General features: G+C 34.1%; 1 protein-coding gene across 1 annotated transcript in view; it reads left to right on the top strand.

Annotated features, from left to right (window-relative positions):
• The window catches only part of lrp1ba (low density lipoprotein receptor-related protein 1Ba), a 223854-nt gene that overhangs the window by 109732 nt on the left and 88857 nt on the right, over positions 1-25265 (top strand). The window contains 11 exon segments of the mRNA XM_042712307.1: positions 628-722; positions 2702-2851; positions 9081-9221; positions 10604-10729; positions 10860-10991; positions 13293-13427; positions 13531-13660; positions 14905-15031; positions 15170-15321; positions 15598-15722; positions 16446-16817. Of these exon segments, the coding sequence (XP_042568241.1) occupies positions 628-722; positions 2702-2851; positions 9081-9221; positions 10604-10729; positions 10860-10991; positions 13293-13427; positions 13531-13660; positions 14905-15031; positions 15170-15321; positions 15598-15722; positions 16446-16817 (1685 nt within the window).

Here is a 25265-nt window from a genome sequence, read left to right as displayed (position 1 = left end):
ACAATTAACTAAAGTTATTAGAGTCATTTTCTTGGAGTTGATTAAGACTGACAAATTGTTGTAGCCGTGAAAACTATTTAACGATGCCAAACTGGTTGTTAGCCAATCAGAAATGCGAATTTATCTTACCCTTGTTGGGCTGGTCAATGACAGCTCTTTAATTAGCATACATTATGATTCCAGGCATGCAAGCTAATTAAAAACGGAGCCAGTTCCTCACAATTGTTTACACAAGATCTAATATAACGTGATTCTTTAATCCAGTGATGGATCTTAAGCATGGTACAGTGCGCATGTTGTTTTATTTCACTCCCCAATATCTCGTGATCTTTGCCCCTCATATTGCATTTTTTTCCGCCAGCTGTCTTCTCATTTTAGCTTCCGACCCCTTCGACATTTCTGAAACTCATCTGTCGCGTAGGTTCATGCGTGCTATCAAGATGTATGAGGGAGATAGAGACAGCTTTATTTGATTGTTTTGTGCTCTGTGGTAAATGTGAAGATGAAGTTCTTTTCTACCTACCCGACCTTCACACAGGTCACGTTCCTTAAAGAGAAGAGTCCCATCCTTCATCTTCAAGACTCATCCATCTCTCTGAATGATTCTTGTTTTGTTGTGGTCTACAGGAAGATGTTCTGGATGGATGGGAGCACTATAAATATGGCCAATATGGATGGCAGCAACATCAAGATTTTGCACCAGAACCAGAAGGAGCCTGTTGGTAAATTGAAGTTCCAAAACCTACAGTAGTGAGCTGCGTACTTAGTATTTTAAGGCAAAATGGTTATGGCTTCTTTCTGTGATACTTTCTTTGATCAAAATATAAGGCATGTGTCATCTGTGGAGAAAGCAGTCCCAGAATGCATTACAATACAGTGAAAACATTCATCCAAAGTGTTGTTAGTTTTAAATGATTGAGATATTATTATAGTTTTTTATTATTATTTTTTTTTTTTTTTTTTTTTTATTTTTTTTTTTATTTTGTTTATTATTTTTAGTTTAGTTCTTCTTTTCTACACGAATCTTAAACGTTTATTTATTTTATTTTATTTCAAGGAACTTTTATTTGCTCAACCTTTGTCTGTTTTGCCTCGTTTTGCTTAGCTTTTCTTTGTATTTGCTTTTCTGTTTTGCATTGTTTTTGCTCTTGTTTTATTTTGCTTTTCTTTGCTTCATTTTGCTTTAGTTTTGCACTGCTTTTGCATTGCTTTTTTGTCTGGTTTAGCTTGTCATTGCTTTGCTTTTGTTTTGTTTTGATCTGCTTTTGCATTGCTTTTTTGTCTGGTTTAGGTTTAGTCTGTCGGGTTTATGTTGCTTTTTTTTTTACTTTTTTTTTTTTTACTTTGCTTTTTATCTGTTAAGATTTGCTTTTGTTTGCTTTAGTTGCTTATGCTTGCTTTTGTTTTGCTTTAGTCTTTGCTTTGTTTTGCATTGCTTTCATGTTTTTGCTTTGCTTTTTCTTTGCTTTGTTTTGCTTTTGCTCTGGTTTAGTCGGTTTGTTTTGTGTTGGCTGTTTAGCTTTGCTTTATTCTTTGCTTTAGTCCGTTATGCATTGCTTTTGTTTTTGTTTTGCTTTCTGCTTCACTTGGCTTTGTTTTTTCTTTTTTTTTTTTTCTTTTTTTTTCTTTTCTTTTTTTTGCTGTTTTTCATTCACAAACAGCATAGAGTAAGGTGTTAGCAATACTGTTTCCATTGCCTTTCTTTGATTTAATTTTTGTTTCGCTTTTGTGCTTTTACTTTTTTTTAAACCATTTAATAAATCTGCAGTTTTGTTTCAAACAATCTGTTTAACATTTGCAAGATTACATGGCCTCAAGTACAGTACATGTATTTACTGTAACTGAATAAGGGCACCATTTACTTATTCCTCCTCTTCCTCTAGGCCGTGTCTGTTGAAATCATAATATCTATAGTAGTTTGGTCTGATTAGTAGCCTTAGGTATTGTTAAAGCTCTCTGAGATGTTCGTGGTTCTCCCCTTAACTCATAATTAAAGCAAAATCTCCCTGACAGATAGTACATGTGATTATGGCCTAAGCCAAATCTTAAGTAACAGCGGTTATTGTTATGATGTGAACTAGGGATTATTGCAAATGAAGAAAATAAAAATAGAAAACAACCTTTTGAACTTTTTTGAACACTATTTATGCTGTGCCCCACATAAACATGCTTTGCTGTAGGGGAAATTGCAGATTTTAAATAACCAGACACGTTTTATTAGCGACAATGAGTGTTGATATTCATGAGATGAAACAATGTTCAATTCTTTGTTATTTAAATCAGCCATGTTTAAAAGAAACATCTCTTGTGACAAGAACAGGTCAAATAATGAAGTTTGGGATCATTTTATTTACTCTCGAGCATCCAGTTAAAGGAATATTTCACCAAAAAATGAAAATTGCTATAATTTTTTCTCCTCCCTGTGTCTTTCCAAACCCAAATGTCTCACATTTTAATGTTTTTGAAAGAGGTCTCTTATGCGCATCATGGCTTTATTTATTTGTTAAAGAATGATTATTATTAGTGTTTAAAACAGTTGCTGCTTAATATATATATTTTTTTTTTGTGATTTTTTTTTTAACAACAATTATGCTTGTATTAACAGCATATGTGCATATACTGTATATGTATTTGCAAGTATGCATATTTTTTTTTTATGAGCCATTGCTTTACGTTTTCATATTTTCCATGTACTTTTCAGGGCTGTCGATCGACTACTCGGCCAACAAGCTGTACTGGATGAGTTCCGGAAACGGAACCATTAATAGGTGTAACCTGGATGGGAGTGGCCTGGATGTGATTGACAGCTTGAAAAAAGACCTGCGGAAAGCTACGGCATTAGCAGTGATGGGTGAGTGAAGGCTGTTTTCATCAGCATTGATTTAGTAAGGTTAATTATAACCAAGCAAATAATGGAGCTATTTAATTAGTACAGTGATAGACAGTATAAATGGTTTGTGAACAGTGGTGAATGAATGATAAGGAATAGTTTTTATGCTGAATGTGGGCTCCAGGGTTTTTGTTAAGGCTTAATTATGGAGCTGTTTTAGTACACTGCAATTACAAATCAATTGAAGGAGATTGTTGTTTTCAAAGGGCTTGAATCGCAACACTATTCATGTTCTGACATGGGTTTTTTCTTGAACTTTGAGGACTGAAGACTTTTGATGTTGCAGCTGTGTTTGCTGATTGTAGCAGCTCTGTGGGTTTTGAGACTCGGCCAAAGACAGATATGAATTTGCGCTGTCATCTTGCATGTGGCTTCTGACTCAAGGTTGATTTTCGGTGCAAATCCTAAAGATTTTTTGTGACATTTACATTTATTCATTTACAGTAGCAGGTGCTTTTTTGCTGAGAAGATGATGAGGACAGAGCGAGTTTTTTGTAAAGGAGGAGGAAGTATTGTTGATAAAGTTGGGATGGAATTTTGATGTTCCTCATGTTCTCTGGATAAAAGTGTCTGCTAAATGAGCAAATATAAATGTATAATGGTATTCACAAATCGTTTAACTTCTGTAATGTGGCTTATTCCTAGTGACAAAATCAGCCTGAAATAGATTGGGATGTGATTCTAGCTGTCTTAGTTTGATTGGACCTATAAAAATGGAAAATAATTTGGAAAATCAAATTTTGGATTATTATATATATTTTTCTAGATTGGTCAAATATATTAAAATATATGTTTATATACTAGTTATAAGTTTCTCTTGCCACTCTGCTAGCTGCACAGCTAGCTGTTTTTTCTCCCTTTTTTTTTGTGTGTTCTTTTTTTCTGTTTTTTTTTTGTGTAAGTTTTTTTTTATTATTGTTTGCTTTGCTTTATAATTGTGTTCTTCTTTTTTTGATGATTTTTGTTTGATTTGCTCTGTTTTTGTTCTGTTTTTTGTTTTGTTTCATTTAGCTGTTTTTTTGTTTTGTTTGCTCAGTTTTTAATTGTTTTCTGTTGTTGTTGTTTTCTTTGCTTTATAGTTTTGTTCTGGGATTTTTGGTTATTTTTATTTTATTTGTTTGCTGTTTTGTTTGCTATTTTCTCTGTATTTGCTTTGTTTTTAGTTTTGCTGTTTTTTTTTTGTTTGCTCTGTTTTGTTCAGTTTTTTGTTTTGTTTTGCTCTTTTTGTTATCTTCGTTTTGCTTTTACCTGTTTCTGCTCACATAATGTAATTTTAACTTCTATTCATGCTTATTTACACTTTATAATAAGTTTCCATTAGTTATTGTTAGTTATTGCATTAACTAACATTAACAATGAACAATACAGTACATTTATTACAATATATATATATATATATATATATATATATATATATATATATATATATATATATATATATATATATATATATATTAGTTACGTTAGTTAATGTAATGCAGCTGTACATTTCTTTTGATTTTAATAATATATTAGTAATTATTTATTTTTTTTTAGTGCATGTTAACTGATTTTAACAAATGGAACCTTATTGTGAAGTGTTGTCAGTTTATTTTAATACAATAAGGGCAAAGAAAAATGTTAACAAATGATTTCAGATGTGTATTTTTTCTTTTTCAGTGAAATATTATATAAACAGGATTTTTTGTTTTGATTTGTTTTGTTTTTTCACTCTAGAAGAAAGTGTACTGATGGGTTGTGCACAATGAAATCAAGTATATCTATCAAGAAAGTACATAGGGTCAGATTTGATTTCATATTGTCTTTAAAGAAAATCTATTCACAACAAACAGCCATAGGCTGTATTAACATTGCTAAAACATTCTTCTTGTGCAAAGAGCAGATATAGTGTATAAATTTCAGGGTCTTTCTCTCACATAAAGAAACTCAATGAAGCACTTGCTCGTGCGCCCCTCTTGCTTTCATCATTTAATTTCCTTTGACCCAGCACATAACTCTCTCAAGAAGAGTTCAGGGAGCACAGTGCCCATTTTTCATCATTTGTGGATTGACGTTAATCTGTTTAAGAATCAAACAGCTGGTTCAAAACCAGAGGATCATCAGCTAAAGACATCAATTCTGTTTAAAACGCTCACCTTCAGTGTTCAGGAGATAAAACGTCCTGACTTCCAAGGAAAAGAAGATTTGGAAGCCTTATAATTAGGCTGAATTACATAGGTTTTTGATGTATTGACAGGTATGAGCTACATGAGAGTAGAAATTCTGCTATATTTTGGGTAAATATCCTGGACCTGTCAGCAAGCAGGATGGTTTCATTTTATTTAAAGACAAAGATGTGTCACATATGAGTAGAGATGAAGTTTTGAACGTGTTTATTGGTTTAGGGTTTACACTTTTTACGCTTTTGAATATATAATTATATAATTATCACAATTAATAACTGTTTATAATAATTATGAACAGTAGTTTGTTTGCACAGTATACACACATTATATATTGTACACAATTATAGTTAACAATTATTAATACTATTATTTATAATTATTTTATATATAAAACTTTTCGAACATTTACCAAAAAAAAAAAACCTCTTTATATTAATACACACACTCACACACACAAATTAGAACTCATTTCATTTGGCTTATTCCACCCACAGCTGTTTCTCAGTAGGACCGGCTGTGTAATGTTTTGAACAATGAACCTAAGGTAAAAGATCTTGAATTTTGAGGACTGTGTGAGATAAATCATCCGCCCCGCCAAACATGCCAAATGTGGATGTATTATTCGATTAAACCCCGAGGAACAACCTGTTCTCGCTTCTCCTGCTGTATCATCCTCTCAAACCCTCTCACAATCAGATACCGACGTCGCCAACCGCTAATGCAATCAGATTGAGCACCAACCCGGCAATGAGCATCTGCAAGCTGGTAATGGAGTGATGGTTGAAGTCTGTTCTCTCTGCTTAGCCACACCGAACACTGTTTATTTCTCTCATGTATGAGGGTGTTATGTGGAGCCTTGCTATATAACACCCTGATATTTTATGTAGAATCAGAATCGGAATCAGAAAGAGCTTATTGGCAGATATGTTTACACATGCAAGGAATTTGTTATGGTGACAGAAGAGCCGTACTTTGCAGATTACTGAAACAAGCAAGATGGAAACAAAGGAATTTGTGTCTGAATCATACAGCAGAGAAATTTGTGATGACGCGCGCAAGCTTTCGTTTGAAGATATATCGTTTTTCGGCCTCTTGCTTTATTTCCTCTTTTCTCCTTTCTGTCAGATGAAGGAACTGAACTTCATCTGACACGTTCTTGGTTTTCGTCTCATGGCCGTTTGATTATTACACTCATTTGTTTAATATTAATGTCTAATTAACCCCGTTTTTTCCCCAGCCGTCCCGGGAGTAAGGAAACAAGTAAAGAGATAATGAATTATTAATGGCTTCTTTTCCGTTTCATTTTCTTTGTCATTGTTGTCTTTAAATGACACAATCTGCTCGGTCTTACATTTGAAGAACTTATGACCCTAATTTGGGAAATATTTAATGTGATGAATGAAAATGAAGCAGTGAGAGATGTATAGTTTGTTCAATGATATTAATGTTGAGAAAACTGAAAATATGTATTATGTAAAAAAAAAAAAAAAAATGTTTCAATGGACAAAAGACTTCAGACTCCGTAAGACGTGGTTTTATATCAATATAATGGGATATAAATGACAGGAAAATAAAAAAAATAAAATACAACTACTTTTGCAGGAAAATCACTGTGGGTAAAAATAATTTCCATATCAAATAAGTCTTTATAGGCATGCCAATATAGTACTGTGAAAAAGTAAGTGCACCCCATCGAAAGTCCTTTTTAATGTATGCAGACTTATTGAAATTACAACATCATATTATTTAACATTGAAAACTGGACATTGTAATCTTTTATTCAACAGAAAATTCCGTTGTCTTCTGCGGGAAAGTAAATATACCCTACTGTCAAGTTATTTTGACAGTATTGATGGCTGAATGTCATGAGGATCAACAATTAACAATGAAAACCAGACTTTGAAATCTTTTGTTAAATAAAAATATCTACAGAATATATTTATTGTATTTAATTCATAATTTCATGAGGATCAACAATTAACAATAGGCATAAATGTTCGGGGGTGTCCACATGTAGGGGGTGTATTTACTTTTTCCTCACACAAGAAGTTGGCATTTCCATTTACTTAAGCTGTACAAATCATTAAAAATGTACATTCTAAGTGTAATTTGTTAATGTTTTTTGTTTTTACCCAAATATATTGCGAATAAAATAAAAATGGTGTATGAAACTCTCCAGTAGTTGACACATTTCTAGCCAAGTTTTCATTTGCATCCAATTAAATCGGTACCCTAACTCCATTCAGGAACTTTCTTCACCATGGAGCATCAAAAAGATTATAAATGGTGTATGAAACTCAAGTGCACACAACACTGTTCTACGTCATTCATTTCTCTGGGTTTGTGCCCTGTCAACGGCTTATAGCTTTTTTTTTTTCAGCTCAAGGCCGAGCGCTAAGAATAGTCCTGCTTGCTTTGTGGCATCTGTATGTAATCCATTCAGGGCTGCCAGGGGACTAAGATGCCGCTGCTCGCACCTATGGGATTCATAAGTGCTGAGAGGGTGGGTAGAGCAGAAGGTTATGGTGGTGAGGTTTCGCGCCGAGGGACGTCTCCTCCTTCAAACTAAGACACGACTCGCAAGTAATATGGGCAAATAAGAATGTGTAGCCATTGAGCGGTTTGGGTCACCGGGGGGGAAGGAAAAGGATGTTGGGAGACTGCAGCCACACTACATGTCCTTTTTATGATTTGTAATCACAGAACGGTGTGTGAGTCCTGGTTGGTTTTCCGGTGTTTGTAGCATTTTCTTAAAAGGCTAAGTTGACACGCAATTAATAGGGCTTAATTGGATTTGCAGTGTGCTGTCCGCAGCAAAGAAATACAGCGGTGGATAAAGACACGTTTCACCCTGGTTCACTTTCAGAGAGGACAGTTTGTACAGTGTATTTATAAAAGAAGTTTCCAGAAGGACTATATTCAGTGCAGCTTTAATCAACTCGGTAAACAGCATGTTTTTAAAATGCCTTTATTATATTATTATTATATTAATACTACTAATAAAGATTAATTACTATTTTTGTTGAATATTTATTTAAAAGTAGATATGAATACATTTATTTTAAAACGTAACTCCATTCAGGAACTTTCTTCACCATGGAGCATCAAAACGATCCATCAAAAGTAATATTAAAATATGATATAATATATATAGTATATTTATGTAATAAGTGCCCAGAAGTACAATATTCCATGCAGTTACAACTATTTAAACAGCATTTTCTAAATATTTTATTATTTAAAATTCATGTTTAATTATGTATTATTTATAATTGTTTGTTGAATATTTAAATATGATTTAATATATTTATTTTAAATGTTTTAGTTACTATTAATTATGAATATTTGAATAATAATAGTACTGAATAATTTATTAATGGTTTAATATCAAAAGTAATATTTAAAAAGTTAGATTTATAGTATATTTATGTAATAGGTGCATGTTACAATAAATAAATTAATAATAATAATAATAATAATAATAATAATAATAATAATAATAATAATAATAATAATTATTATTATTATTATTATTATTATTAAATAATTAAATAATAATAAAAATAATAATAAATAATTCATAATATTAAATAAAAAAATGTTATCACATTAATTGTATTATTTCAATTAAAAATATTAATTCAAAAACTTTTTTTTTTTTTTTTTTTTTTTTTTTTTTTCATACAGGTTTCCTTTCGTCTTCCATTGATTTGACAAAAAGATAGTTCTGGCCCAAATTCATGCTTTTGGTTGAGCCTGTGTTTTGTTCATCTTAAGTATTTTAAAACTGAAGAAAATTACGCTCATGGCATTTAAGTGAATTAGGAAATGAAGAAAGGTTATTCAGAAATATCTGTGAAACATGAGATGGTGACATTTCATTTGTTTCTTTTATTTTCACTTAAATTTTAACCTAAAATCTTGATGTTGAAAAAAAAAAAAAAGTTCATGTAAATGTTACTTGTCAAATTTGCATTTCAAATAGGGATTTCAGTGATTTTCAGAAGCATTATTTTTCTCTCTAGGTGGGAAGTTATGGTGGGCAGATGATGTTCTCGCTCAGCTGGGAACCGTTAACAAGAGGGACGGAAAAAACCTGACAGTTCTTCGGAATAAGACCACAGGCGTCGTCCACATCAAAGTGTATGACAAAGACAGTCAGAAAGGTAAAAAGAAACATATCCCAGCCACAACTTCACAAGAGTGATTCACATCAAATCTGTTTTTCTTTTTAAAGCAAAAAAGATTTACGTTTGGTTACTTATAAACACCACACCTTCTGATCATTGAATTCCCTTCATTGATTTTTTAAAAAACATGTTTCTATTCTTTCATTTAGTAGTATTTTTAATAATATTTGTTATAACACTCACAAAAAGCTTTTTCTGGCAATTGTTTAATAATAATAATAATATAATGTAATATTAAATAATAAAATAAAAATATAATTGTATTATTTTATATTGCTAAATTTGTATTTATTTTATTTGTTTTCAAATAGGTTTCCTTTCATCTCCAATTGGTTTGACGAACCATCACGCTACTGGTTGAGCCAGTGTTTTATTAATATGAAGTATTTTCAAATCAAAGAAAATAATACACATAACAATATCAAGAGATCCCACACCTTTTGACCATTTAATTCCCTTCACTGACTTTTTAAACACATTTCTAGTCATTCATGAATGGATAATGAAAGATTTTATTTAGTATTATTTTATTTAGTAGTATTAGTATTTTTTTTATTTATTTTTTTTATTTTGTATAAATATTTTATAACACTCATAAAAAGCAATTTGTGACAATCAAATTTTCTTAATTTTTTTTAGAGCTGAGCGTAATTAGAAAAAAACATATATATATATATATATATATATGTGTGTGTGTGTGTGTGTGTGTGTGTGTGTGTGTGTGTGTGTGTGTGTGTGTGTATATATATTGCCTGGCTTGGAAAGCATAAATAAAGAATGAATGAATGAATGAATGAATGAATGAATCTTTGTCATTTCTTCAAGGTGAGCTTACACATGACTTGGACGGTGGTTATGTTTCATAATGGTTATGTTTCTATGGCCACACAATGTCAAAGCCCTTTCCTCTTTATGAATTATGGAGAGAGAAATTCATATCACTGACAGGTCTATTAGCAGAGGAGTGCTTGATCCTCTAAACGCTCTATTAGGATTAAATAAATAAATAAAAAATAAATACTGGCAATTAGGGACTCTTAAAGGTAAATCTTTTTGCTACCTTCTCAAATCTTCTCATACCAATTAGCTCCCTCATTTATCTCTCTGACATGGACCTCATGGGAGCAAAGGCCCGTCTCATTATGCCACTTCAAATGAGTTAACTGGGGTGTTTCTGTCGAGGTGTCCGAGGAACAAAGTCAAAGCGCCACAGTTGTTTTCTCCTTCACTTCTTTTTGTGTTTGTGATGTTCTTGAAATTGGTTTAAGATGGTACACAAGCTAGTCCCCAAGCTAGTTTGACAGATTAGCATTAGATACACCTGTTCGCCTTCACAGATTCTCAAATTATCTTGGTAGGTCGCAATCCTTGTGTACCGAACAATGGTGGATGTTCCCAGCTTTGCCTTCCCACTTCTGAAACAACTCGGACGTGTTCTTGTACTATGGGCTACAACCTTCGCCCGGACCGCTCCACCTGTGAAGGTACGACCGTTAGTTCTGACCTCTGCATACGGACGTAATAAGCCTTCCGATCTCAGAGGTATTATTATTATTATTATTTTCAAGAGCATATTGACCTGGACAGGAGTTATTTTTATTTTTTCTTTGCTAGGTCTTCAGTCTTTCCTGATGTACTCCATTAATGAAGGTATAAGAGGAGTGTCTCTTGATCCCAGCGATAACTCTGAAGTTTTGATGCCGCTAACTGGCACTCTGTTCGCCGTGGGTCTGGACTATCATGCCAGTAAGTGCACTTTTTCTTTGATTATGAGTGTCTCTTGATCCCAGCGATAACTCTGAAGTTTTATATATAATATAAATTATATATATATATACATAAAATTTAATTATTTATTATTTTATATTATGAATTAATATTATTAATTCACACATGAAAATGTATTTCAGTTTTCATTTTATTTTTAGTAATTGTATGCGCTTTTGCCATTCTTATTAGTTTTTGATATTTATTTGTATTTTAGCTTTAGTTTTAATAATTGTAATATTTTAGCTTTTTTAGTTAGGCAAAAATTCTTATTTTCAGCTAATATTTATATTTTATTTTAGCTTTAGCTTCATTTACATTCATTTTTAAATCACAAAGGAAACTGCATTTTAATATATATATATATATATATATATATATATATATATATATATATATATATGTGTATATATGTGTATGTATTTTTAATATTATATATATTTATATATATATATTATATTTTTTTGAATTAGATTTATATTTTGTTTGACATTTCATTTAAATTTAATTTGTTCATACATATATTACATATGCTTTAGTTTTTTTGTTTATTTTTCTACATTATTATTTTAAATGCATGTTTTCTTTCAGTTTTAGCTTTACCAACTTTATTACTTCAATTTAAACATTTAATTCAGTTAGTAACCTTGGCAGCATTTCTAATTTTGTTTTGTTTTTTCATCTAATATTTATATTTTATTTCATTCCAGCTTTGTTTCAATTACATGAATTATTAAATCAAGGAAAGTATACATATACAGCACAAGTGTTATTTTAGTATTATTTATATAATATATAAATAATTAGTTTATTTTATTCAAATTTATTTCAATTACTAAAAATAATTCATGAATTTTAGTTTAACAAATTAAATGTATGTTGTTGTAATAAAAAAAAAAAAAAATAATAAAAAAAAAAGATAATAATGGCATAAAGAGGACAGTCATACTAAAAAGGGTAATGGTGAAAGTACATAAATTAGGGTGGTTTGGATGTAACATCACAGCTATAATAATTAAAATTTGCTTCGAAGATTAATTTGTTAAAAGTGTTAGATGTTTAATATAAAATGAGGTTAACCCCTAATGAATTGTGTAAAAATACTGCAGACTATAATTTGGTAGAAAGTTTTGATTCTTCTAAAATGAGCTGTTATTGTTCTTTGAATTGTGAATTTAGAAACCAAAGCAATTAGGCATTGCCATGCCATGTGTACAACAACATATCACCTCTTGACATGGGGAAAACGTTCATTTGCAGGGTATCTGCCAGTATTTTGGACAGATTTCTATAGTGCAGTAATTGGACAGCTGTCTGAGGCAGAAATGTTACTCTTTGCATCAGCGACAGACAGTTTGCAGCTCTGCATTTGCATGATAGAGCAAATATTGGCATTGCATTGCTTGTCTAAATATTATTTTCATTACAAGTTGAGGTAAAGGGATGCGATATGCTGTTATGACAGATGGAAGATAATCGAAACAGATTAGCTGGACAGATGAGCCGATGTCTCATAATGGTGTGAATGGGCTTCATTGGAGTTTTTGTCAAAAGGGATATAATGTACATTTTTGAGTGGGCGAGGAGCTGGTGATGCATGAAGCAACAGATAACGTCGTGTGGCCAAGTCAAAGCAATTTTCATGAAAAGCGTTTTGAAAGGGAGAGACCATGGGAGCCAGGACAATACGGGGTACCTTGGGCCTTTTTAGCCTTTATTGTTTTGGAGAAAACACAGGTTTGAATAAGAGGGAAAGGGCAAAGACATTTTGGCCAGCAGAAACAGACCCATTTGTGTAGGAGAAGCTTGGCACGTGGCCTTGTTTTTAAGGCCTTGTTTATTCGAAATTGCCCACCTGCACAAGAATGTGTACAGTTCTTAGCTGCTGTGACGTAACAGGAAATTTTAGGTAATTGCCAAAGCAACACTTCTTTATTTCATTTAAAGACTGCCAAGATTTGATTAGTGAGATGACAGCAATGGTAATCTAAATGTAAAAATGTATTAAATTAGTATGTGCAATGAAATGTACAAAAGTGAAAGTGAAAGTGAAGTTGTGCATCCTTTTGCCCCCATAATCAAACACACCTGAACAAGCTAATCAGTGTATTCAAGATCACTAAAGCTACAGGCAGTTGTGTTTGATTAGGGTTGGAGCTAAATTCTGCAGGACAGTGGCCCTCCAGGACCGAAGTTGCCCAGCCCTGCATTAACCAGCAGGAGCTAACTAGTTTAGGCAAACCTTTTAACTATGGGTTATTTTCTAATTGCATATCTTAGGAAATGACACAATTTACTGGACAGACATGGGCTCCAACAGAATCTCTAGATCCAGTCGAGATCAGACCTGGAGAGAGGACATCGTCACAAGCGGTCTCGGACGTGTTGAAGGACTAGCGGTGGACTGGATTGCAGGTGTGAAGGTTTCTCTTATTTTAGCATTTCTGTGTGTCTCCAAATTGATGTTGTCAAGCTTATTGTTTCTCTGTTCAGGGTCTTTGTTGCTTTGCATCCAAAGGTAATATTTACTGGACGGACCATGGCTTAAATCTCATCGAGGTTGCTCGATTGAACGGCATGTACCGGGCTGTGGTAATATCTGATGGTCTTGATCAACCCAGAGCCATTGCTGTACACCCAGTGAAAGGGTATGTATCTGCCTTTGTATGTTTCCACTTTGAAAATACACTATGGTTTATTTTTTTCTAATGCAAAGCTTCAGTTTCACCCAAGTGTGTCAACAGCATTTAAATTAATGACCTTTGATCATCTAGAGAGCAGTTAGCGTGTGCAATTAGCACCTCAAAGCTTGTTAACTACAGATGTACATCCTCCTTAAAGGCCTTATAATTTCCTTCTCATGTATTTTAATTTGAGAGGGCATCATAATCTTGACCTCATGTTTGTAATGAGTTATCTCATTATCTACAGCTTTGTACTGTAAAAGTGAAGTATAAACATTAAGGTTTTACACATTTTTAAGATCCATATCATGTGGCTGCATCTATTTTGGGGTCCTATCTGTACCTCTATCTTACTTACAAATGGGTCAATAAGATTCGGTCGATTTGTAGAAATAACTTGAGTCAATTAAGTCACTTTTTTGAATCGGATTAACCTGGAATGACTTCACAGATCCCCGTTGCAGTTTGGAAGTGACTCTGTTTACTCCGTTTGCCTTTTTGTATTAATAATTAATTGGTACATATTATTCCAAAGAAAAGTTTTCCTTATAGTCTGGCATCAAAATAACTAGCTTCACTTGAAACCACTTTTCTGTTTTTTATAGCTTCACTTGAAACCACTTTTCTGTTTTTTTCTACCCTTCAAACGTGAAAAAAACATTTTTAATGATCCACTCAGTAACTGATGGAAATCAAATCCTGTTCTACATTTGGTCTCATTTAGATTTGAATGTGTGAAAACTGTACCTTTAAGGATACAACAGCTTGTCTCTGGGGCAGTACCTTTAAAGGGACATCTTTTTACCTTATTTACCCCTAATATGTCATAGTAGTACCTTAATGGTACATAATACCACTCTAAGGTACTAATATGCACCTTTTAGGGGTAGATAAGGGTCAAAATTTTACCCTCAAGGGTACTGCCCCAGTGTCCAGCTGTTGTATTTAAAGGTTGTTGTACCCATTTTTTTATTTGATTCCACCTAGACATGGACAGTGCTAGCTTCACTTGAAACCACTTTTCTGTTTTTTAAGACTAAAATGGTAGAGAAGAGAAAAAAACACATATTTAGAATTTATGATGTTATCATGTTAGCATTATACTTGTTTTCACTGCAGTTGTAGAGAAATCTTGGATTTCAAACTGTGCAAAGGTCAAAATTCCTCAGGAAGACTACTTAATCATATTTTCCTTTGAATTCATGCAGGTTTCTCTTCTGGACGGAGTGGGGCCAGAGTCCTACCATCTCTAGGTCACGTCTCGATGGTTCAGAGCAATCTGTGCTTGTTAGCACCGGACTAGCAAGACCCAATGGCATCTCCATAGACTATCAGGTCTGCTTTCCCTACATGCTTACGCTGCAGGTTGCAGTCCATGTTGATTTCATGGCGAATCTTGCAGCTTTAGGGCGAGATCATATATGCCTTTGTTCTTAATTCAACAAATGCATGATTTTTCAAACTGTGTTGTAGGAAAATAAATTATACTGGTGTGACACCGGCAACAGCAAGATTGAAAGAATCAACGTTGAGCGGGGTGAGCAGAGGGAGATTGTGTTCTCATCGAGTGGGGTGGATATGTTTTCCATAGCAGTCTTTGGGGCTTACCTCTTCTGGTCTGACAGGTAATTTATATTTCCATAAATGTTACAGTCTCTAAGAATGGCCCAAGAAAGCAGATACTGTCCCATTTTCCCTATAAGGTCACGATGCTAGTGCAAAAAAAAAAAATGATTATTTCAAAATCTCCTGTGGTTCAGTGTCATTCCAAGGATGGGTTACCTCACCTTTTGTTAGACCAGCTGTGTACTGTATTTTAATGAGTTTTTTTGCTTTTAATTAGTCGAGGGCCATTGATTAGCAAGTGTCAAACTTTCGGTCTTATGCCCCCATAACGGTAGAGCCTACGCCAATGGATCCATCCGCCGTGCTTCCAAGAAAGACGCCGTGGACCTAGTGACCATCAGGAGCGGCTTGGGTGTCAGTCTGAAAGATGTGAAGGTCTTTAACCAGGATCGGGAGAAAGGTTGAGGTTTCACTTAATGGCAGTTTTCCTGTTCTTTAAACATTGCACCAATGCACACAAGTACAAGTTTATCCCAGATAAAGCAGGGGTGTCCTATCCTGCTTCTATCCTGCTACCACCTTTTTGCAGAGTTTAGCTCCAACCTACTCTACCCCACCTACCTGGAAGTTTCAAGTAATGCTGAAGATCTTGATTTGCTAGTTAAGAGGTGATTAATGAACACTAGAGCTAAAATCGAAAGGAAAGTTGCCCTCCAAGAGCAGGATTTGATACTCCTGCTAATGAACGAACACCTGACGATGGACACCATATTTAAAAGAGATCAATTAATCTTGCTGTTGTAGCAGTAAATGTCTGAGAAAGTTCTTGGTTTTTGAGCTTTACAGGAAGGGAATAGTTCTCCCAAACATGAGACCCTTTCAAATTACACTTGAAGTTTGTTTGCATGCTGGATCTATTTATTGTCTCAGAGTTATTGTTAGCTTATATCATTTGTTTAGACCACGTGTCAAACTCTTCTCCTGGCTGCCCAAAATCCTACATTATTCAGCTCTTTAAACACCTGCTTGAATATTTCTAATAATCCTGAAGAGCTGGTTCAGTTGGGTTTAATTAGGGTTGGAACTAAACTCTGCAGGACAGTGACCTTCTAGGAACTGAGTTTGACACCTTTGGTTTAGATACTTTGTAGGGAGTCTGATCTCTGATTTTTGACTTACTCAGGTACGAATGCTTGCAGCAGAGCGAATGGAGGATGCCAGCAACTTTGTTTTTACTTGGGGAATAACCGGAAAACTTGTGCTTGCGCCCACGGATATCTTGCTCAGGATGGACTCAGTTGCAACAGGTACGAGGGTTACCTGCTCTACTCTGAGAGGACCATTTTGAGGAGTATTCATCTGTCGGATGAGAATAACCTCAACTCGCCCATCAGTGCATACGAGAACCCGAATTATTTTAAAAACGTTATAGCTTTGGCCTTTGATCATCGTCAGAAAGTGCACGGAACCAATCGGATTTTCTTAAGCGATGTTCATTATGGGAATATACAAGTCATCAATGACGACTGGACAGGACGACGTGTCATTGCTGAGAGTAAGTAATTGTGTCTAATTACTTTTCTTGCTTATTTTGTTAGTTGTGCTTTTTTTTGTTTGCAGACATAGCAAGTCGTTGTATTGAGAACCCTGGTGTAGCCGATACCTTCCAAATAATGCTGATGAATGATTTTTACAGAGCTTTCAGACGTTCTTAATGCTTATGGTTTACATCACGTCTGTGAGAAACATTTGAATGAATTGGAAATTGGTTGTATGGACTTGTCAAAAATTATTGACCATTTCCCAGAACACTTCTATTGGAACATCCGGCCTGATGTTGTCTGTCCATTGTGCTTTCATTAACACATTTATTTGCTTTATTTGCAATGCAGCTCATATTTGTAGCAGCATCACGGCCAATTAACAGTGGTAAAATGTAAATAAATTATCCACACAGGGTACAGCCAATTACTCTGATAAAGCAGCAGCCCAGTAGCCGGCATTGAAATTCATACTTCTTGTGATTTATCAGGCCCTAACCTTGTCAGCATTAACAAACATCTCATTTAATCAGTATGCCATTAACCTGCAGAGCTGTCTGTTTGCAGCTGCCGTGCTGAACGATAGCTTGCCTGAGAGGAACTGTGATATTTGTCAAACGAGGCTGACACAGGTGCTCAGATTGTTACACCTGACCCTAGATGCTAAGCTTTATCCTGTGTCATGAATTTATGCTGATATATTGCAAGCATGTGTGCTGGCGTTCAGCTGATAAACAGCTTGTCTGTACGTACTCTTGTTTGTGGGCTGATAGAGGTGAGGAAATGGCTGCTAGCTCTTTAGATGAAGTGACTTTTTTTATATTTGTGATGATATTTGTTTTTAAATGTTGAGTTTAAAGTGAACTGACTCGTCAGAGCGGTAAATAAGGATGCATCTCATAAAACCTCGCAAGAAAGGGAATTTGCCAAGAATTTTCTTCAATTTCATGAGGATAGTTTTGATTTTGGGGTGAAATCTGACCTGGACATGTTTTTGTACATTTCATCTGACAGCTAAAACTGTCTGTTGCTCCAAAGACCAGTTTTTGTTCACAGGAAGGCTCAAATCTGACATTGCAGCTTAAATCAAAGCCAGTTCAAGACAGACAGTTGCTGGCTTGGTGATTTTAGCTCAGGCCTCTATAGTTTTCACCAGTGCGGGTGATTAAAGACTTTGGTTTCATCACACTGTTAACAGTGAGGGTTTATTTTTTTATTTATCTGACCTGGACATGTTTTTGTACATTTCATCTGACAGCTAAAACTGACAGAGGATTAGCTTGTTAGACAGAGGATTGTCATAAGAGCATTTTTTGTTCTTCTTCCTGTGCTTGCAACATAGCCTCTGGGTTAATTTACATTTAAATTGCAGCATGTTTGTTCTTGCAAGCTGTTGATGACTTTTAAAAGGTGTACTTTACCTAAAAATGAAAAATACGTCATCATTTAGTCAGACTCATTTTGTTGTTTCAAAACCTGTTGGACGTTTTTCTGTGCAACACAAAATACATTTTAAAGAATGATGTAGTTCCTCATTTCCATGCAATACCAATGAATAGGAACTGGAGTTTCCAAGTTAAAAAATAAATAAATTAATAAATAAATAAAACAAAAACACTTATTTAATTTTATTTAGTTTAGTTTAGTTGATAATCTTCCTTTCCATTGGGACTGGACGATACATATACTATAGTACAAGATATGGTACTTTTGAGTAAAAGTTTGAAATTTAAGCCATTATTCATTAGATTTGGTTGCCATAATTATGACTGAATCATTCTAAGTCAGATCCTTTTATTGAATCAATCTGTCTGAATGATTATTGGATCTAAATCTCAAGTTTTAGTGATGTCAAATTGATTCAAGCAGTTTTGAATCAAAATATCAAGATGTTTATCGAATATTGTCAGAATTTGGGAAAAACATCTAAAGATTCGAGTGAGCTGTTAACTTCTGCATTCATATTAAGTGAGTAAATTAAACTTGAGAGCTAGATCAGTCCGATTCATAAATGAATCATTCAAACTTGTTTTGTAAACAAAGGAACTGATTCATTCAAAAGCTCTGACTTAAAAGATTCACTCATGATTCTGGCATCCCCTCTTCTCTTATGAATGTGCCAAATTTAGTGAATTTTTGCTTAAATTTCGAGGTTTTCACTCAAAACTATCCTATAACTTCAGAAGACTTGACATATATCGTCTTTTTTTGCATCTTTGTGAAGCTTGAACTTTCCAGTACATTTTTTTTTTTTTTGTAGTTGTAGTTGTAGTTTTGTAGTAATGAGCAAGTAGAAATTCTTTAATAATTTCATTTTTCACATTTCACATAGTTTCACATTAATGTGGCTTTTTCACTTCTGGGTGAACGGTTTCTTTAAAATAACACTTCATTTTTGCTCTATTCACACCTCAGAGTTATTTTTAGACATTTTACTAAGTTACGGAAAGGCTAATCAGTGTAGAAAATGCAAAAAAACGAACAACACCAATGTATAATTAGTCATTTAAGAGAGACATGTCTGGTTTATGAATTAAGAGAGAGGCCATTGTAATTCAGTAGAGAATATTAGAAAGAATTAAAGGTTTTACTTAGTCAAGACTCCATAAGCGCACAAGACCTCAAGCCCCGAAGGCTTTTTATCCATGTGTGAGGAAAATCGATTGTGGGTCAGGGGTGAAAGAGAGCTACTGCGAGAGTATTGGCTTGGAGAGAAAGACATGCAGAGGGAAGACTTCAGACAGTGAACTATGCCAGAGGGGTTCGACAGCACATGATCAGCCTTCAGGCCTTTAGAGAAAGAGTGAGACAGTGATGCCAACGCTGTGTCTCTGCCGGGGGAAATCTGTCTTTGCTAGCCAGAGGACGGTGATGGATCGCAGACGGGATGTGATCACTTGGCACACACGTAATATTGTACAGGAGACATATCCAAGGCAACACGCAAGCTTCAGCTGTCTTGTGTAACTCTCGTCGGAGCCCAAAGTGGAAATGTCATGTCACCTTCATTCCTAAATTCAGTCATTTTCATCTGGAGGCTTGTTCCTGTTGACCTCTGATAAACAAATACCAGGATGCATGATATGTTGGTATCATATTGGGTTTAGTATTTATCTATTAATTTATTTATATCAATATTGTATATTTATTTTATATACTTATTTCCCCGTTTTTTTTGCAATTTAGATTTCAATTGCCATCATTTAACACTCAATTTGTTTTAAAACATAAAATTAGTGTTGTAACAATGTGTCAATATCTATGAGAAAGGTATTTTTTTTTTGCTTGTTCAAGTAAAGCATAAAAGGCAGTGCTAAATATTTTAACCAGTTAAGATGGTAATTTTATGCAGGAATATGGTGGGTAATTAAACACATCATTGCAGGAACAGCAGCTACTGTAATACATCTGACCAGGACTTTGGGATCTGTCTCTCTAGAGATCAGTTTGGCCAAGATAACATTTATTGTTGTTATTAAGACCTCATCAATTAAATTGTTTACAATTTGACCTTTAAGGCTTAATAATGTAAAATTTAAGACATTTTAAGACTTTAAACTGCAAGAAAACACAATGCTTTAGCAAAGTTGTTTAACCCTTAAATGCATGAATGTTGCACCGATCATTACAGATAGGGTCTGAGTTATATCAACACGGACCTAAAACACGGATGGATCTCTAACTGCTGCAGTAGCATAAAACTCTCCTGATATTTTAATAACAATTACAAAGGAATAAAATAAAGCATATTCCGTTACCTTTTTAAACTTGGTAGGGTTGAGCAGATGATTTTACCATCACTGTCATTGTCAGAGCGCACTTATTCAGCATCTGGCTCATATTCGCGATCTCAACCATATTCTCATAACTATCGTTTTTTGCATTTATTGAGTCATCATGTATTTAATTATTGTTGTGCAAAAAAAAAAAAAATTAATACTTACACTATTACACAGGCCTACCTCTGGTCGCTAGCGACCCTATACACTTTTTATAAAATAAAAAAATCAGAAAAAAGACATTATTTTATATATTTTTTATTATCTCTTCTTTAAGAGATAATAAACATAGAAAAATGTTTTACTGACTATATATATTATTAAAATATTTTACATTTGAAATATTTAACATTCAATCTTTCCTGCTGTCATGGAGCAGTCCAGTGAAATGACAAAGAAAGTTTGACTTTGTAGATATAACCTTTTTGTTTTCTAAATAAAAAGTCCCAAAATGTACAGAACTTAAAAAAAAAAAAAAAAAAAAAAAAACATAATGTAAATAAGTTGTGACAGAATAACTCAATTTTGACAAAAATGTCAGATAGAACCAAAGACTGTATAAAGACATGGACGTAGTGTCCGTGATGTCACCCATAGATTCCTGAAGAGCGTTTTTGAAGCTCAAATTGGGCAGAGCAGGCAGAGCCATCTTGGCAGCGTGTCACCGTGCGTCACTCCCGGATAATCGAAAATGGGCAAAAAGGCGGGAGCTGGTTGCTGAAGCCACGCTCACCTAGCTTGACGGCAGTGTCAGCAGCGGCAATCCACCTGTCACTCAAGTGGCCATGCCCTTAATTATGCAGAACTTTAAGGCTTAATATAATTTAAATGGATGAGTTATACAAAAAATTCACCCCCCTCACAGCTGTCATGAAGGGCAAAATTAGCTATATAGACCAAAATAATTTTTTGAACCGGGCTGTAAACATGTTTTTTTTCTGCTGTAAAATTGGCCATTTTAACATGGGGAGTCTATGGGATTGACTCCCTTTTGCTGCCAGCCTCTACCGTCCAGTTGACGAATTACATTTAAGTCACTTCCTTGTTGGCTTCACGAGAGCGAGTGGGAGGTTGCCGCTTGTATAGAACCTTATAATTCCAAGGTGACTATCAATCTATCTATCTATCTGTCTATCAGGGCTCCAGACTAACTATTTTTACTAGGAGCACTGTGGCCCCTGACAAAAATATTTCAGGAGCACAAGCAGAAAAATTAGGGGCCCACCTTAAACCAGCCTGCAATGCAATCATTCACATATTTTCCCAATTTTAACTGTATTACTGACAAATGCTTTGTTCCGGTGGCTCAGTGGTAGAGCAATACATTAGCAGTGCAAAGGTTGTGGGTTTGATTCTCAGGGAGCACATGTTAGCTAAAAAAAATAAAAAAAATAATGTTAGCCTGAATGCACTGTAAGTCGCTTTGGATAAAAGTGTCTGCTAAATGCATAAATGTAAATGATAATAAATAGCTCATAGAAATTACAATGTGCGGTATTCTTTTAAAAGGGTCGTATGATGTTGCTAAAAAGAACATTATTTTGTGTATTTGGTGTAATGAAATGCGTTTATGCGGTTTAAGGTTAAAAAAGCACATTATTTTCCACATAATGTACATTATTGTTGCTCCTCCCCACCTTTCTGAAATGCATCAATTTTTACAAAGTTCATCGTTCTGAAAAGCAAGGTGTATGCTGATTGGCCTGCTATCCAGTGCGTTGTGATTGGCTGAATACCTCAAGCGTGTGACAGAAATGCTATGCTCCTTAACATACTATGTGATGCCATCTCCCGGCCCGACGAGACAAAACCAATAAAACCCATTAGAAACGAGGCATTTGTTGCATCCAGTGGGGGCATAATTACTGATTATATAATGACTTATACTGTGTTTTTATGTGTTGCGTTGCATATCGCGCCGCGTGAACATAAACCATATCTGCATTTGTGATCGGAGAAACGACAAACAACAAGCGCTACTCTACACTGTTTAAAACTCACGTTTGAATCATCAGTGGCAAATTCTTTAAATATAAAACATGTACTTACAGGCTGTGAGTCAGAAGCGCCAGACTGTTCTTGCAAAGTTGGAATTGCCCCACATTATAGAACAGCCTTTGGGCACAGACCCATTGTAGTCTAGTCTGCAGGTTCAGGAAACAGTCCTCCATAAAATACATCAAACAGCATCACACACTATGGGCTTGAGTGAGCAGCGGCCGGCGGGTGGATGCAAATCTTTCCACATCGTGACTTAGACGTGAGGGGGCGTGTTTAAATGAGGCGTTTTAGGATGGCGTGGACAAGTCTTAACTTTTATAAAGAATATCTCTTTGGATTTGAGACTTTAGTCTTTGCAACTTTACAAATCTTCTTTATACACCACGAGCTTGTAACACTCCAAAGAGAAAGGAAAAATTACAATTGTATCATATGACCCCTTTAACATATTTAACTTTAATAGTATTTTTTTTTTAACCCTCTGTCGTCTAAGGGGGTTTTGGGGGCCTGGAGAAGTTTTGACATGCCCTGACTTTTGTGATTTTTTTCAGTTGCTTATAAACATATACATGGCTAAAGTCTGAAAACACTGTATTCAGTAAAAACTGGGCTACATTAATATGTAAATAGCATGTATGTACATGATTGTGTTTTTAAGAAAACAACGTTTATGCATGGTTAGTGAAAAAACTACAATTTAGATGTCACTGAAATAAGGTCATTAAATAATGTGAAAATCATTGTGTTTACTCGATCACAGAAAACAATAGATTGAGTAAAATTTTCGAAGACACTTTTTGTTTCGAAATGGCATATGCGAGTCGGCATGATTGACCGTGAATATTAGTGTGATTCACACCTGAGAATAATGAGCTGCATAATGAGTCTTTCAGGCAGGTATGTGACTGAGAGGGAAGAGTAACAAGAAAGAATGTGAGGACAAAATAAATGTATATATTTTTACGTTTGTAGTTTATTTAGAATATATTTAATTATCCCACAAAATAACTTGAGATTCACTTGCGAGTGCAGTTAAACAGTTTATTAATAACAATCAAAGCTGACTTTCAAAGCTGAATTTTTAGCATCATTACTCCAGTCACACGATCCTTCAGAAATCATTCTAATATTCTGATTTTCTACTCAAAAAAAAAAATTATTATTATTATTATTATTATTATTATTATTATTATTATTATTATTATTATTAATGTTGAAAAGACCTGAGTATATTTTTTTCAGGTTTTTTGATGAATAGAAAGTTCAGAAGAACAGCATTGTTTGTTAACATTATTGTAATGGTCACTGATAATTAATTTCCTATAAGTAGTAATTTATAGGGGGGAAAAATAACACAATTACCACATAGCACAGTTATTATCAGTGATATTTACAGATTACTTGATACATTTACACCTCAGGTGATCGCAAACACCAATGATGGGGTAAAACACATTAAAAATTTTTACACCAGAGCAGATATTAATGAACAGCAGCTTAATTACATTCATAAACACAAACATGCTTTGTATGTAGGCCTATACAATCCAAAAACTAGTTATAAACAAAAATGGCTATATTAATGAACAGAAAATAGCCTACAAAGTTTTGTCTAATCATTCTTACTGACATTAGACTAGCAACATTATAACCTATATTACTTTTATATCGTATTGCTTTCTATGTTATAGAACATAAAAAAAAAAAACATCCTGACATCGTGAACTTTTTTTGTCACTTTTTTTTTTTTTTAGATGATGTGAATGAAATTTCATAATATTTCACTTGAGTATACATATTCTTTTTTTTTTCATTCTTCATTCTTCACAGCGAGTCTTTTGTGAGGTAAATTGTCTTATTCCTCTCAGCGCGAAGCGAACAGTAACATTTAAAAAACTTGAGGAACAGTCTCGCTGCTTTGTTAGGGAGACGTGAAAGACTGGACATTGCATTGTTTTTATATGGATTACTTTATCACAGTATCACAATATTTGTTTTCGATAAGACTTGCTCAGTTTAAAAGTAGACATGTCCAGCTTTCTATAGCTCTATCTCTCATGTCTCTGTGTTGAGTATTTGCTGAGTTACAGTGCATTTTAATGACACGTTTCTAAATGAAGATCATGCAGAACCAAGGCGGCAGACAGTGCACTCTGTTTGTTTTCTTATTTTATAAATGCACAAAGTTTTGTTGTTAGTATATGTGTATACAAATAAAAGTAGACACTTTACAGATTCGACTGATGTATTGCTCTTATCTGTACGATCAAAACTAAAAGTGTAATTTAAGTTCTTTTCGGGGTTAACAGGAGAAGATGCCACAAAATGCGTATCCACGTTTGTCGACCCCAGACGGTTAATAGTATTTGGTTTTGTTTATGCAAATGCCCATTTTTTACTATTCCTGTCAATTCTGGCTAATAATAAACACTGCCCATTTAATATCTGTTTCCCTCTTAAAACCTGATAGCGCAGATGTTAAATGGGTTGCAAAGACAATTTTTGTTGACTTGAAGTGTTTGCTACACATGATGGATTGCAGACATTAGCATATCTGCAAACACTTTGTAACAAACTTTGTTGAGATCTCAAGTAGAAAATCAGACGAGATGCATGTGAGACTACACGTTTTTTTTTTTTTTTTTTTTTCTAAAAAGAGCAGGGGATTTAAGTGTCAGTTTG

Source organism: Cyprinus carpio, chromosome A22 (genome assembly GCF_018340385.1).
Source record: "Cyprinus carpio isolate SPL01 chromosome A22, ASM1834038v1, whole genome shotgun sequence".
Taxonomy (NCBI): domain Eukaryota; kingdom Metazoa; phylum Chordata; class Actinopteri; order Cypriniformes; family Cyprinidae; genus Cyprinus; species Cyprinus carpio.
Note: the sequence above shows the minus strand (reverse complement) of the source record. Positions and strands in the feature narration are given on the sequence as shown.